The sequence below is a fragment of the Pavona decussata genome, unplaced genomic scaffold (genome assembly GCF_977016875.1).
Source record: "Pavona decussata unplaced genomic scaffold, jaPavDecu1.1 SCAFFOLD_92, whole genome shotgun sequence".
In the NCBI taxonomy this organism is placed as follows: Eukaryota; Metazoa; Cnidaria; class Anthozoa; order Scleractinia; family Agariciidae; genus Pavona; species Pavona decussata.
Genome location: NW_028145509.1, coordinates 1976054 through 1992500, shown reverse-complemented (window position 1 = coordinate 1992500; position 16447 = coordinate 1976054). Strand labels below are relative to the sequence as shown.

At 40.4% G+C, this 16447-nt stretch overlaps 2 protein-coding genes across 5 annotated transcripts in view; one reads left to right on the top strand and one right to left on the bottom strand.

Annotated features, from left to right (window-relative positions):
• LOC146473820 (transmembrane protein 222-like) overlaps positions 1-1439 on the bottom strand; it is a 6798-nt gene extending 5359 nt beyond the window's left edge. The window contains exons 1-3 of the mRNA XM_085117919.1: positions 1302-1439; positions 725-809; positions 97-128 (exon numbers count right to left, since the gene is read on the bottom strand). Of these exons, the coding sequence (XP_084974045.1) occupies positions 97-128; positions 725-809; positions 1302-1417 (233 nt within the window). The 5' untranslated portion in view covers positions 1418-1439. The remainder of the gene's footprint in view (positions 1-96; positions 129-724; positions 810-1301) is intronic.
• A 1093-nt stretch (positions 1440-2532) lies between these two features.
• Positions 2533-16379, top strand: LOC146473819 (uncharacterized). Of its 4 annotated transcripts, none has more exons than XM_085117859.1 (11): positions 2541-2682; positions 3762-3845; positions 3975-4278; positions 6356-6683; positions 8356-8540; positions 9244-9619; positions 10860-10946; positions 12092-12169; positions 13145-13225; positions 14154-14372; positions 15778-16379. In XM_085117859.1, the coding sequence occupies exons 3-11, from the start codon at positions 3998-4000 to the stop codon at positions 16174-16176; spliced, it is 2034 nt and encodes a 677-aa protein (XP_084973985.1). In that variant the 5' UTR covers positions 2541-2682; positions 3762-3845; positions 3975-3997; the 3' UTR covers positions 16177-16379. The 4 variants fall into 4 exon arrangements, with proteins under 4 accessions (XP_084973988.1, XP_084973986.1, XP_084973985.1 ...); XM_085117861.1 differs by having other exon boundaries at positions 2557-2657; XM_085117862.1 differs by lacking the exon at positions 3762-3845 and having other exon boundaries at positions 2533-2682; positions 8362-8540.
• The last annotated feature ends 68 nt before the right edge of the window (positions 16380-16447 follow it).

The following is a 16447-nucleotide window of genomic DNA, read 5'->3' as shown; positions in this document are numbered from 1 at the left end:
AATGCACATATAATGTATACTGAGGGGATGTAAGCATGCAAGCCATTACAGGGAAATAATATGAATTGTTTACAAGCTAAAAACAGAGTGACCTACTTAGTTGGTTTTCCAAAGGCCATATCATCTTCCTGTAACAGAAAATAAAGCACACAGCCTGTTGAATTGGGTCATTTTCAATTGATTGTTTTAATTGATACCAACAGTCATTTACAAAACTTCTTTTAAAGCATAGAACTAACACATGTATGCATTAAAAAGAATATTAATACAGTTAACCCCTGCTTTTTACAAACACCCGCTTAATACAGTGTACATGTACGGACACTTATTATTAGGGACAGTTTTCTTGGTCCCACCCACACTCCATAATACGGACACTTTTTCTGGTCCCAATGGTGTCCAATTAATAACAGGGTTTGACTCTAAAAAAAAAAAAAAAAAAAAAAAAAAACAACAAAACACTCCATTTCAGTGTTAACTAAGGAGGGGTCTCAGTCTTGTGTTAAAACGCAACGAAGCTGACCACCCGACCTGAAAAATTGAATTGGATGATACATGTAACAAAGATTTTGAGGAATCAATATCTACAGGACTTGTATTCATTGGCATTGTTGTTGTGGTTTCTTAAAGTCCCTAATTACACCTCACCAAACTTTAACAGATGTTGTGTATTTTCAAGTCCACTCTGACCTGAGCGGGCAGACTAATATACTATGAGCCTTACCGAAACATAGAAAGGACCTGCAAAATCCCTGATTACTCCTGAGGACATGGCTATTCCCATGTGACCAATGAAAGGAAAAAGCCAGCTACATGTACAACAAAAAGAAAGACAAAAAAATAACATTATCATTGAGAGTTTTGAGACTGACCAGTCCCCTCATTTGTAATATGCTATAAAGCATACAATTAACAGCTGTACATGTACATGTACAACATTACTGAGCTCAATAAACAGGAACAGAAAAAAATATCGACTGTCATTATTATACAGACTCCACTCGATCGTATTACCATTATATAGCGATTAATCGAGTAGCTTTGCATTGGGATGATCAATTTCTATCGATTAGATATGCTCTGTATTATGCATGAGAGCACTGAAAATTTTACACTATGGCTAAGATCCTGATGGAATAAAAGGAAGTCAATACTGCTTCATAGTCTATCTCAGTCCTTACAGCTCCTCAGTTTTTTTTTTTTGTTTTTTTTTGTACACATAAAACAGGAACCATGCATGGAGAGTTAAAGTTATCATACACACTCGGGAATTAAATGTCAGTCATAAATTTTGCACTCACGTTAACACAGGAATTGGTGTCCACACAATACAGTAAGGAAAACGGCTTCGATGCACATCAATTTTTGGATAATTATCCTCCGGATCCATTATGTTTTCCTGAAGATTACCGTCCATCGCAAGAAGACATAATGATTTTGCAATTCGCCTACGCCATGACGGCTGTATGTGAGGATGCAATCGTGATAGAAGTCATGACGTAGTAAATCAAAAATGGTGCAACCGCTGAGCACATGTTTATCTCCCCTTGGAAACAGCCGCCATGATTTTGAAAGTTGGTTGCCGACGAATTTACCTTTTTGTGGTTAATCATGGCAGATTATCCAGTCCATAAGGGATCATATTTGAAAGTGAGGAAATAACGATGTATTTCAGGTAATTAACATCTTTTTTTTTTACCCCTTCTTTGCTTGTGTTTGAATCAGGTAGCATAGACTTTCAGCTGTGAGAGACTTGCAAACTGGTTTGTCAACAACAATCTTACAGTAGAAAGAAAGAAAGTACAGTAGATCGGATCATGTAAGCTGCGTTCGATTGACCCTATTCCGGAATGGGGTCAGTCGAACGCAACCTTATTTTCTGAACTGTCCTGTGGATGGAATGCAAAGTTGTGCACTTTACTTGGCTAATTGAAGGCTGTTATCACTTTGATGGTCAATTGTCAAGGGAAAAATCAGGGGCACCCAACGACAGTTTTCTCTCAGATCCTTTGAAACGCTATTTAAGGCTATCTAGAGTACCTTTAAAGCTCTGCGGGTTCATTTCAGGCCGCACTATAATATTTTTATCTGTTCCAGGGGAACTTGAGTCTTTTCGAAATTACTAGGGCATTTTTGTCCATTTTCCGAAAATCTTAGGTCTTATTTCCTTTCCGAAAATCTTAGCTGACCTTTTTTCGGTATCCGAAACGACATTTTTATCAATCCGAAAACACTAGGCCTTAAATTTCCCATATCACGAAAGTTCGAGGTGAAAATTCCCTTAAGAAAATTGTAATTTTGCACTCACGTTAACACAGGAATTGGTGTCCACACAATACAGTAAGGAAAACGGCTTCGATGCACATCAATTTTTGGATAATTATCCTCCGGATCCATTATGTTTTCCTGAAGATTACCGTCCATCGCAAGAAGACATAATGATTTTGCAATTCGCCTACGCCATGACGGCTGTATGTGAGGATGCAATCGTGATAGAAGTCATGACGTAGTAAATCAAAAATGGTGCAACCGCTGAGCACATGTTTATCTCCCCTTGGAAACAGCCGCCATGATTTTGAAAGTTGGTTGCCGACGAATTTACCTTTTTGTGGTTAATCATGGCAGATTATCCAGTCCATAAGGGATCATATTTGAAAGTGAGGAAATAACGATGTATTTCAGGTAATTAACATCTTTTTTTTTTACCCCTTCTTTGCTTGTGTTTGAATCAGGTAGCATAGACTTTCAGCTGTGAGAGACTTGCAAACTGGTTTGTCAACAACAATCTTACAGTAGAAAGAAAGAAAGTACAGTAGATCGGATCATGTAAGCTGCGTTCGATTGACCCTATTCCGGAATGGGGTCAGTCGAACGCAACCTTATTTTCTGAACTGTCCTGTGGATGGAATGCAAAGTTGTGCACTTTACTTGGCTAATTGAAGGCTGTTATCACTTTGATGGTCAATTGTCAAGGGAAAAATCAGGGGCACCCAACGACAGTTTTCTCTCAGATCCTTTGAAACGCTATTTAAGGCTATCTAGAGTACCTTTAAAGCTCTGCGGGTTCATTTCAGGCCGCACTATAATATTTTTATCTGTTCCAGGGGAACTTGAGTCTTTTCGAAATTACTAGGGCATTTTTGTCCATTTTCCGAAAATCTTAGGTCTTATTTCCTTTCCGAAAATCTTAGCTGACCTTTTTTCGGTATCCGAAACGACATTTTTATCAATCCGAAAACACTAGGCCTTAAATTTCCCATATCACGAAAGTTCGAGGTGAAAATTCCCTTAAGAAAATTGTAGGGGATTAAGGGCCGTTCGAACAGATAATTTACAGAAACGATCCGTTGGGTGACCCTGAAAAAAAACTGAGGTATTTTCTAAACAGAGGAACTCGCCCATGTACTTGCTATGCTCTGCAGATTGGAGTGACATGATGCACTGATCAATTCTAACCTTTAACATCCCCCTCCCTTCCCCCTCACCCCAGGCATTTGACCACGTACATGTACTGTGCCCAAGGAGTGGGAAATTTAAACCGCATTTTTACTTGGGTCCAGTGCAATTGTGCATGTCTTTTTCCTGAGTTTCCGGAGTTGAGGACTTTTTCAAGCGCAGAATTACGCCTGTCTTAGTGAATGGGTCACTCAAGACAGCTCCAAAATAGTTTTTGAACTCAAGGCATCATTACTGTCAGTAACAAAGCAATGTTTGCAGCGCAGGAATAATTGTATTGTATTCTATTCTATTGTTGATCGAAGCTGAAAATTTGTCCTTAAGAAGAAACCTTGGAGCCCTTGGGGGTTATTAGGACATTTGAAGAGCTTTTTGGCCCCAGGAGGCGGGTATGTGAACAACCTAATTTTCAAAAGTTCAAATAAATGAATAAACAAATAAACTCTTTTAGCCAGTTTGATTGCTTTGCTGCCTTGTACAATTCGGAAACTTCCTTTGGGTACAAAATTATTTTCCAGAGGTTTAACCTGACTTGATCCTCATGATGGAAGAACAAACATCGGAACGATTCGTTCCTGAGCATCCCCTCCCCCAGGAAATTCAGGAGATGAAAAGAGACGATACTGTGTGCCAATTCTGTGGTGTGAGCTATCTCATTCACAATGAAATGAAAGCTTTAGAGGAAAGGGTTAAGGAAGCTGAGAGGCAAATGGAATATTACAGAGGGAGTGTCGAGCGAGAGGAGAAACTGAAAATTAAGGTGGTCAGCATGGAGGAGGAAAGCGACAAGCTTTCAAGAGCATTGCAAGCTAGTGAAGAAAGGTACATGTATCATCTAAATGATTAGGGCTGAGAGCATGACCATCATATGTTGAATTTTGTAGGCCGATGTTTCATTTTACTAAAAACTGACTGAACATTGCCCTGTTTCTGCCCCCACCCACCCACCCACCCACCCCCCTCCCTCAAACAAAACAAGAAAAAACAGGGTGATGTTCTTTGATTACAAATGTAAATTGATGACCAAATGCAAAAAATTCAGTCACGTTTGTCAGCCCACAAATTATAGTCCTTAAGTTGGATTTACATGTAAGGCAGTAATTATACACAGGCGGGTAGGTAAGGTTTTGATAGGGGTGTTCGTTAAGCCCCCCTGAAATCTTGCTGAGCGCCAGAGGCGCTCTTACTAGGGGCGGTCCGGGGGCATGCTCCCCCGGAAATTTTTGAAAATCTAGGTTCCCAGAAACCTCAATTCCTGCATTTTGAGACCCATTTTAGGCAAATCACAACTTGTTTTTACATAAGTTTTTTTTAAAGTGTCAAGTTCTGATAGCTATTCGATCTGCTGATAGTCATACACCAAAGTGGTAAACTGCATCATTCTCGGGTGTAAGCCTTCGAACAAATTGACTATCTCGTCAAGATTGACAGGCATATCAAAAACGTGTATCGTTGACTTACCGCTTTTGTGGTGGGAATTCTCAGGCGAACTTGTACGTACATGTAATTGCGGGTGAAACTCAACAAGGCTTGAACTATTAAGTTTGAAGTGAATCTCCTTTTAGAACAATGCCGCATTCAGAGAACAAAACGTATCGCAAAGCATGCTTTTCTATGGCTTTTTCGGGCGGACGCGGTTTTACCGCAAAAATGAAACGTCATTAAAATTTTGAAACTCCAAGGGTTCTTGACAACTTTTATTTTTACTGAGGATAAGACATAAGGCCTAAAGAACGGGTTTATATCTCTATTTTTCTTTGGTTGATGTATTTCGACCCCAGGAACTTTATTTAAAAGTTTTTCTTCCGCCATTACTGATCTTCAAACCCCCCCCCCCCCCCCCCCCTCCTTCGAGCCTGATACATACTCTTGGTCCTTCAAATGAAAACAGCAGTCCAACCTTGGGTAAGGTTTTCTGAACTCAAGAATAATCAAAGTCAAATTTTAATGCAGACTTTGAAAATGTAGAGAAACTGTTTTATTAAGTTTGTTCTTGTTCCCTTTTTCTTTTCTTTTTTTTTTTTTTTTTTTTTTTTTTTTTTTTTTTTTTTTTTTTTCAGCATCATTTTCAGGGTAAGACACACCCGTAGCACAGCTGTGTTAATAATTTAGAAATTGTGTTCTTGTATGTCAATGTACAGTACACTGTAGACTTGCACCATGTGTCACTGGGCTGTAGTAACAGTGTGAAGAATCTTAAGAATTCTTTTTTTAAATAAATTATATCCTTGTCTTATAGTTTCTAAAGTTCTGAGAGATTTTGTCTTCCAAGCTGCCATTTTTAATAATTATCAACACTCTATGAAATAGCCTTAACACTTTCTCAACCTTAGCTGTTGTCTGTACAGTAAGTTCTGTACATGTTAATTTAACCGGCCAAGGTCATCCAAGAGTAATTCAAGAGTACCCCATGCCAAGGGGCTGTACTCAAGACAAGAGAGCACAGTTTTTCCCAATATAGTCTGACCTACATGTTCATGAACTGCCAACCAGGCAGTTGAGTAAAATTTTCATTTCAGATCTTGCAACAAATCACATAACAATTACAAGTCTGCCTGGGTTTGCAGGTGAGATGAAACAAATTCCGCCCACTGCCAGAACCTGAATCAAATAGCATGGTTTACCTTAATTCCGACTGCTCCTGCACTGAGAAAAAATTAATTATTAATTTAAATAATACATGTATTATTAGTAATTTTTAAATGATTTCTTTTCTTTTTGATGCTTTTCGTTTCACGCACATGTTTTAACGAGTTTTTATCACTCCTACACCTGTAGATGTAGCGTGGGTAAATAACGTGTTGTTGTTGTTGTTGTTGTTGTTGTTATGTTACTTTGATGTGTATCTGATCTGGTCTTTTTAAAATTATTTATTTTAAATTTATTTAATAATCTACAGGACTAAGATTCTGGCAGTAGATTTAACATCAAAGCAAGAACAGATTGAGAACTTTCAACAACAGATAAAAGACCAAGAGACTAACCTTCAAAGGAAGCAAGAAGAATTAATGACAGCACAGATGAAATTTAGAGACCTTGTGAAGTTGATTTCAAGTTCTCGAAATGAAATGCAAGTGCAAAGAACAGTTCTGAATGATATTAGACTGAATGTCAACGAAAATCACCAAGATATCTTGGAGCACCAAAGGAAAGTGAGTGCTATTATAGCTCTTTTGTACAAGAAATTTATTGAAGAGAAGACTGTATTGGAGGACAATGTAAGAAAGGTGAGTACAAATCTGCTGGGATAGCATGAAATCCTAATGTTCAGGCTTACATGTATATTGATCAATATTATTTTATCCATGGTTATAGCCACTTCAAAGTAACATAATTATTAATTTTTAGTCAGTAATTGTAGTGGTTAACCCCAATTTGCAAAATAGCAGTTGTTGAAAAGATACATGTATAATGATCAAAGCTTGGTTGGAATTACTGATTTATTATTAATTTGTCAAAATTTCGTTTCTTTTCTTTCTGTCTTTGAAGAGGAAGGTTAATTTCCTGGGGGTTTCGACCTCTCTTATTTTTAAAGGTGAAAAAAGATCTTCGCTTAGCCACAAAATATTTCTAGAACAACGAGAGAAAAGAAATCAACACAATTTTTGGAAGGAACAAATCGTGATCTGTTTTAGCGCATTTTTGAAGCAAAACTGCGAGAACTTGAAAACGTTAGCCTACCATTTTTGAAGTTTCATTCCATTGTTGCCTACGACTGACCAGAGACTCTAATCGACAGTTTTGTTACACTGGGCCCAGTTGTTCAAAGCCCGATTAAGCTAATCCTGGATTAACGTGACTTTGATTCGAGTTTAATTACTTATCAATGATACTTCAAAAGAGTTTTGGCCCTCAGTTTTGACTTAGACGTTTCTTTACCTTAGGCTTGAAATCAACCTTTAAAACCACTTCTAACGAGCTAGATGAAAACCTCGATTAAATTTTAATCGTACGTGTAGATTAACGTTAATCAGCTTTCGAACAACCCGGCCCAGGAATGATAATTTATTACAAAACAAGACAATTATTTTTCTGTTTCTTTTGACGAACAGACATTTTTGGTTTTTGAAATGACATAAATTTCGCGTGATTAACTTCCTCTTTAACCCAACCATCCAACTTTTACAAGGTAGACCAGAGGGTGATGGGAGACTTAACACTTCATGAGGATCAGGGCTGTCATTAAATTTTTAGCGACATGTTGCATTAAGCTTCTCACCCGTAACAATCTTGTTAATTTCTGAGTAAGATAAACCTTCAACAGTCAAGATCACCTGTAACATCAAGGTTCTTCTTTCAAGGGTATTCAGCTTTAACAGTGTTACAGGTTACGGCCGTTAATGATAGCTTTGAGGATGGCCATACCTGCACACTATTTCGTACCTACAGTACTGGTCATAGGAATAGCAGCACCTAGACGCGCGTAAAATGTGTGCAATATGGCGGATTGACGCGCAAAATACGCGCGCATAAAAATTTACACGAACTATTACTCGCACCTTGAATTACACGCAGTCTGCGTGTTATTTGACCAGAGGGACATCGCCCTCTCCATTACACGCAGTTTGCGTGTAAATTCCACTAAAAGTGTACATGAAATGTGTCAAAAGCTTTGCGCAGTTTAAGCGAAAGGAAGGTAAGGATCTCAGAGCATCAGAGTCCGCATTTCAATCTTTAAGAAATGCAGACTCGATTGTATTCTTAGGATAAGTATTTATCTTCGGGTTATTTCCGTAAACCGTCAATAAACATAAAGCTAAAACAGTTTAGATACATGTAGTGAGTCCGACAGTGTGCCTGGATAAACAAGATGCTGAACTCATGATGATGTTAAAACAGAGTACCCTGTCCACTGCCTTCCAGTTGCACTGACTGATTACTTCTTTTATGTCCTTGCAGTTTGAGAGTGAAAATAAATTGCGGCAAGAGGCTCTTAGCAAAGCTGAAGCTTCAGTCCAGGAGTTGAAAGGAAAATGCACACAACTGGAAAGAAAAGTCAATGAGCAAGAGAAGGGACTGGCAAGGGAAAAGGAAGAGAATAATTCATGCAATAAAGAGATCGCGTGTTATAAAGAACTGATAAAGTAAGTCCAGTTTGAACTTAAAAACAGTACAAAATTTTACGTTACGATTTGGTTTACTGTTTGTGTTCCATAGTCTGAAATGTCGGCTACCTCCTGGACTTCTGTGAGTTGGGGGGGGGGGGGGGGGGTATTGAGTTTTGCTGAAATTCCAGGCTGTGTTCCACTTCATAGAATTAATTGGAAGGGTGGAGTTCAGGCCCTATTTTGGGGAGGGGTGTAGGGCGAAGAAAGGATAAAAGACATAACCATTTCCTTTGAGGGAATTACTCCAAACTATAGCTCTACTAAATTAGCATGAGAAAGCAAAAAAAACTGTAGTTGTAGTGAAATGGCGTCATAGTGAAAATATCCTATTGACTATCGTAAAGCCAAAACCAAAGTAAAATATCTCTAGCCAATCACAACAGACGTGAATTTTGTCGGTAAGGTTCATAAAATAGATTGTGTCTTTGATAACCCCCCCCCCCCCCCCCTCCAACTCAAGACAAGCTGGGTCCTCTTCGAACAAATTTGTTATGACCAGTTCCCTAATAATAAAGGCGGGAAAAGTCGAGAAGAGATTGGGGAGAAGGGGCGCCTTCTCTTGCCCGTTTCCTCTCGTTCATTATTCGTTCGCGCATTCGTTGTTGCAGCTTGGGCCGCTAAAACTTTATATTCGCCAGCTACGCAGGCTAGATGATTTACTGGATTGTTTTCTTTTCAGATCAAAATCGAGTGATTTGAATGACTACAAGGAAAAAATGCAGAATCAAGCAGAGGCATTTAAACAAGAAACCAAGAAAAAAGATAAGGACTTAGTGGCGAAAGAGAAACAGATTCAGCAACTGTTGGATAATTGTAAAAATCTTGAGACGTGCATAGGTGAATTTACGAAGACCAGAAGCGAAGAGCAAGAAAAAAGTGCCAACTCGCTGGAGGAAATCAAGGCTCTGAAGGAATCTTTTGCAAAAGCTAAAGATGAAGCGGCTTCCCTGAAACAGGAAAGGGAGATGATGATCACTGCGCACCATAATCGCATAGAACAACTAAGAGAAAGCTTTAAAAAGAAGATGGAGGAGGCAGATGCTTGGCCAGGAAAGGTGCATACATTAAATTGATTCTAAATTAATGTCAGTCTTTGTTATAATTTCTGTTTGCTCCTGAGTAGCCCATGAACTAATGCCCCTTTCATACCAAGACTTAGACACGTTTTAAAAGCTGTTTAGTTGAACAGAGTTTAAAATTGTTTCCTTCACAAAAGCTGCTTTCGGCCATTTTTGTCGACTACAGATTTAGCACAAATGAAAGTTAAAGTTTTCTTGAAACCTATATCAAAGCCAATGGTTCAGCTTTGTATTACCATTTTCATTTTGTTAAGCCTGATTTAATTAAACATCATTTTTTTTTTGTCTGTGAATGGGGCTTTAGTCTCCTACGAAGCGGTTGTTTCAGTCGCCTCGCAACGCTCTAGTTTTCGCTTCCTTCCGCGTGTCGCGTCTCCTCGCGTGAGGCGATTTCCACTCGCGCTCACGCGGTTGGCTCGCTTTACTATCCGTAAGAAAAATAATGGACTGCAGCTGCTCGAAGTCTAGCAACGCTCCTCGTTGCACGGTGCGCGATGACCCAAATACCGGCGGCGTAGAAGACTGCAGTCCGCGTGGGAGGTGTTAGTGAGGAGGTTGAAAAGAGGGGAATCTCGCGTGCGCAAAGCGACGGGATCGCGGAAGTAAGGGAAGAGAGTTTCGACGGTTTCTCCCTCCTCCTTTCGCGCTCCACGCTTTCTCCACACACATCGCGCGTGTGTCCAATTCCTCTCCAATCGCTCCCTTTATATCTTCCCAGTAGCACTCGCATTAAAATAAATAAAGCCGAATTAATCATTTCTTTTACGGTGTGTTCCTTTGGGATGATCCAGATCAGGATCAATGATCCAAGATCTCTCGGATCATGTTGAATCCGACGAATCCACTCTGGGCGAGTGGATTCGTCGGTTCCTTTGATGCACCATTATCCGAGTGATCTTGTATCATTGATCCTGATCTGGATCATCCCAAAATGAACGCATCCTTAGTGTCAAAGTGGCGTTTCAAAGCGCAGAGCACTCATTCGAAAGGGCACTCTCCAGATCGAATTGGAATTTGGAATTTTGGTTTTTGAGGAGAGGGGAGTGCCCGGAGTAAAACCGCTCGGAGCAAAGACAAGAACCAGCAGCAACCCGAACGCACATATGACGCCGAGTCCGGAAATAAAACTCGGGTCACCTTGGTGGGAGGCGAGTGCTGTAACCAATACACCCAACTGCATCATTGTCACTTACCTCTGTTGGTTTCCCTTTTTTAGATTGACAAAATCGTGAAGGAAAAAGAAGCGCAGTTTAACGAAGAGAAAAACAGTATGTGGAAAGAGTTAACAGATGCATTTCAAAAGGTATTTCTTTCTTTCCAGTTAGGGTCACAGAAATTTAATTGTCTCACGCGCGTGACATTTTTAAATGCTAAATCTTTCTTATTTCAAGACCGACCTTAAAATTTGTCTCTTTGTTTATCGGTTGGATTCCCATCGGTCACTGAGATATTTAATTTACCCCACCCTAAACGTTCTCTATCACCGCACGGTACTTTCGACCTTGCTTATCCTAGTAGTACACAGGGCGCGTGTCAGCCTAGTAAATGGCGTAGCTCGCTTTGACGGGCCATGACACTCCCTTTAAGTCAGTATATAGCACCAGAGCTTGACAATGGTTTTTGGCTAAATAGAAAAGTAAAGCTCGAAAGTAGGAATTTACAAAGCAAAGAGAAAAAATAGTGGTAAAGCAAGGTGAATAGGTTCAATAATTCTGAAGTGCATTATGCACCTATCATCGGCTATTCCTTGGGAGGATGGGGGGACTGTCAACTCAGATATCGCCATGCAAATAGATCTAATGATCCAGTGCGATATACTTGAGCCATGGTAGCACAGTTCTTGTGATGTGTTAAACAAAGATGATGTTGACCGCAGAGGGTCTGACTAGTAAGAGTTGTTGTTGTTGTTTGTTTGTTTGTTTGTTTTTTGTCTGCGATGACTCTGTAAGAGGGGCAGCTGCTTAACTTTGATTGTTCTACGTACCCTTCCAAGAGGGGAAATAGGCACTTTCGAGAGGGAACTTTACAAAATTCCCTCCCTTGTCCAGGGTTCCAACCCCCCATCCCTCCCTCCTCTTAAGGGATGGCTGATGATGGGTGCATTAGTACTTTTCTCTGGAATATAAATTGCCGCTCTCCGAAACATTAAAGCAATTCTTGAATTCGCTTGGTACTAAAGTAATTAATTTTGTAATTGATGTATTATTTATTTACACTGTTCTATAAATTATTTATTTATTTCATCGCACATTTGATTATATCTTTATAGATACTTGCGCGTTATAAATATTATTTTTAAAATATTATTATTATCTCGAGGCAATCATTGGTTGACATTAAGCCTGGTGTGAGAAAAGTCGACTTTTGCGTGGAACAAAAAGGCGTCTGTTCTCGCAGGCTGTAGTCACTGTTTACCTCTCTTAATTTTGTCACGTTTCTCTTTCCAAGGAGATGGACGAGGAACAACACAAGCATATCGAGGAGCTCGCTACGTGGAAGAAAGAGGCAAAGGCAGCACAGGATAAAGTAAGCGTACTTTGTCTTTATTCAAAGCCGTTTTGCTTGTTTGTAAAACTGAATTCGCGTTCGATTGACCGTATTCAGGGATAAGAATAAACTGAATAACCTCGTTGGGGAGCTTTGGATTCAAAATGCCAGTTTGAAAGATTTTTCCTCGGAAGAAAATTCAGTGGAGCTGTGCAATTAAACAAAAGACCTCTTCTGTCTCTAGGTTATCAGTTGGTGTTCTTAAAACTAGCTCTACAAATGTAACATTTTCAGATCATCAAATTTCAATAGAAAACTAATTATACAATAGGTTGCTTCTGTCAAGGGGCTATCGGCTGATAGTTGTCCTTCGGAAATTTGATTGCTTTTTTTTTAAAGAACGTCTACTGTCAGACCGATAGTCCCGATTAGACAAAAGCACTCTCGACTATAGTTTTTAACGTATTATTCACTACTAAAGATTCTTCCACACAAAAGTCACTGAGACTGCCATTTCGAAATCACAGCTCACCGATTTGACCTTGTAGGTGAATAGTTGAAATGATAAAACGAATGAGCAACGTGCAGGATGGAAATGCAATGAAAGCAACCTCAGTGTTTTTATAGCCTACACGTATTCGGTATAGACGTATGATCTACGATCCGACCCAGTTCGGGTGTAATGGACATACCAATCCAATTTAACTTGTTTTTTATGTAACTAAATTCGCTCCAACGTGGAGTTGGTCCCGATGGTGTCCGTCTTTAGACGGTTCACAATCCCCTATTTTCCCGTGGGATTTTCGAGACTCGTACGCTTCGATCAAACTCCCTCCATTTTGGTTTGTAGCGGCGAGCACAACCTAAAGAGAGTCTCTAGTAAACTTTTTCAAACCAAGATGGTGGCAGTTTGATCGAAGCCTGCGAATCTCGAAAATCCCATGGAAAATAGGTGACTGTGAACACTCTAGTCCGCCTTAGGAACAGTTGACTGTATTTCGTCTTCCTTTTTAGTTCAGAGAGGACATCATCACCTTGAACCGCAAACACCGTGAAGAGGTCAAACGACTGGAACAGGCTGTAAATGAAACTAAAGTGAGTTCTAGGCACTACACTGTGTAATTCTTGATTAATTGGTAGTTTCTCTAGTATGAGCCACTGCTTAGACAATATTTTTTTATTTCCACCGAAATTTCTTGGAAATTTAAAACAAAAACAATAAAGTGTAGGAGGAACATGAGTCAGACTAAATGTCCTTTATTTGCCTGTCCTCAGTTGCAATTTGGGATAACCACCCCCCCCCCCCCCCCAACCCCCGGCTCGAGGAGGGCGGAGGTGGGGTTCAAGGTAGGCTTGAAACGGGGAGTATCCCCTCAGTTATATCAACCCCTTATGGTTTCGCATACCAACGTTTACCGCGATTTTACTGCTTTCACATACATAAAACTAAAATTGCATCCTCTATTATAACGCAGAGGACCCCTTTGGTTCACGGTTTATTTTGTAACCTTTCTAAAAGCTAGAATTTTAAATTTCGCTACCCTTTCGCATACAAGGAGGGTGAAAAGGGATCCCTTTTAAGGTGGAACTCCTCGGTGTAGTTTATCAGACCTGTATGAAGTATTGCGGGGAGTAACTCACCAGAAAGTAACCCGTGCTGGCTTAAGCCGGAATCCTCCTGTCAAATTCGTCCAGAAACTCGACTCATTGGCGAGTTTACGCAACAAGACGGCTGATCTGGTGGGACGGCAAATTGTGCTTGTGTCACCAACGTGACGGCCAAGTATTCACGACTCTAGATTGTAACATTCCTATCGCTCGTGGTTTTCATGTTGTCACAGATAAGAGAACACCAGTTTTAGTCGAAAATCGCCTAAAAATGTGAAGGTACTAATATGTCATGTTGGTCACACAACGATATTTCACCGTCCCCATCCCTCAGCCGTCTTGTTCAGTAAGCTCATTATTGCCCAAAGGATAGATCCCTGTTTTAAGGTGACTAACAACAAAAATCTCATTTCAGGAGAAAGGTGAACAGTCGAGAAACGCCAGCAATTCAATTATACAAAACCTGGAAGCAAAAATCGTGGATTTGGAAAATCGCACTCGCCAGCCGTCAGCAGAGTCAGCGGAACAAGTTGCCAAGTTAAGAACCAGGCTCCAGGAGTCGGAACGTGCGCTCCGAGAAGCCGAGAAGCAAATTGACGAACTGGAAACTAAAAAGGAATCGTGGAGAGAAGAGGTAGGGAGCCATAACTACTCCAGCACTACAGCGTAATTTCACCTGAACCCGTTAATAGGAACGCCTATAGTTTTATAACTATTTTCACATGACCTAAACAGAATCTGTCTTTAGGTTCTAAATAAACTGTGGTGCTGAGTCGGTGGGAAATAGAAACGAATGTTTGGTTTATCAGTAGAGTTGATAACTAAAGGTAAATTGGCCACCATAAAGGCATTCGAGTGCTGACGTTTGGAGCGTTAGCCCTTCGTGAGAGCGAATCCGAAAAACCCGTTGCTAACCAACTATCTCCTTTTAGAGGTCCAAAGTGCCTATTTCTTCATTTATTGTTTGATATGTATTCGATGACTAGTTGTGAGGAGATAATCATGCTTCCTTCCTTTATTGCCTTTCCCTTTGTGTCTCTTTCATTCTTGTAGGCTAACATAATTGTACCCGCCGTTACAAACCGAGATGGCGGGAGTTCGATAGAAGCAAACGAGTCTCGAAAATCCCACGGAAAAATAGGGGACAATGAACAGTCTATGTTTTTAATGACGTCTGACGGTCGCATCTCGACAACAAAAGATTTGGCAAGAAAAAATATTTCGAACAGTTTGTTTCTGCGTTTGGTCCTATCCATTCAAAAGCTTCTTAATTCCTCACTAACCCGTTAACACGAGGACCTTTAAGTAACCTGTCGGGCAAGGCGAGTTATACATAAAGGACTACAGGTGTATGTCAGCTCGGGCACAAGCGCAGTAGAGTCCGGTTGAAGCTAATTTGCATTTAACTGTGTTTTTTTTATTTTTTTTTTATTTTTTTATTTGCTTTCCCGCCATTGCAAAGCTTTTCCAAATACCGTGGACAGCCTCTCTAATTGCTAAAGAACGTTTGTAAATTAAAATTCAGCTACTTTTATAAAGATGAACGCGATTCAAACAGAACTGAACTCGCCGACGGTATTTGAAAAAAGTTGGGCCAGCGATTTCAAAGTGCGCATACGCCTGGGGTGACATAGTCCTTTAACCCTCTAACCCCTGATATCAAAGAACAAATCTCATCTCTTGAACCGATACGTTTATTATAAAAGTACTGGGAAGAAGTTATTAAAGTTGTTAAAATTTGTAAATATCACGCGGCATGTCTGAAAACCAGCTTGCTGAGCCATAAAGTTGATTGATTAATTGATTGATTGAAAAAACCAAGAAATTTCACCTTCGGTGATCATAACCCTAATTCTCATGACCTCACGGTTGAATAAATATTCGTACTAAAAGGAGAAATTTGATCAGTGCTGATCACCGTTTGGGCTTAAAGTGTTAATGATTAATGGTGCGCCTTCGCTACGGGTTATTTCATTAAAAAAAATCATTTTTTTTTTTTTTTGCTAAACATTTGACAGCAGCACTGACTTCTTTCACAGGTCGCGTTTTTGCAAGAAACTGTTCGTCGCGAGTGCGAGGAACGGCTGGAGCTGACCGATGCTCTGGGTGAAGCGCGGACTCAACTCTTAGCGCTTCAGCGTACTTCCGGTGCCTCGCTATCACGAAGTAGCCGTCTTAATTCCTCAAGTTCTGGCAGCATTAACCGGGAAAGTGCAAAGGGACCGGCCTCCAATGGACTCAGCAACGGCGCTGGGTCCCAGGCTACTTCCTGCTCGGTTGGCTTTGACGGAGGCGTGGGTCATCGGCCTGGGTCGGGTGCACGTGATACTGGGAGATCATCTCGTACAGGGAGCGTGGACGATAGTCGGCAGAGAATAGCTGCTGCTGTTCGGAGATCGGGATCAAAGAGTCGATTAGCTGGAAATTTCAGTAGCTGACAGACTTCATAAACCTTCATGTCCACCGATCGGGAGAGAGGTCAAGTCACTCCGCGATATATCGCGTGATGCCACGCTACGCCCGATGATGCAAGTCATCGAGGAAGAGCTGGGAAGTTCTAAGCATTACCGAAATGAATAGTGGTTGTTTTTGCAAAGAGAGCAGTTCTGTCTCGCAGAAACTAGAAATCTTGCGCGGAGACACTCGCGCTCGCTGGTGTTCCACGCGCGCGCTCCTAAAGCGTGTATCTCTCCCAACGCTTACCACGCA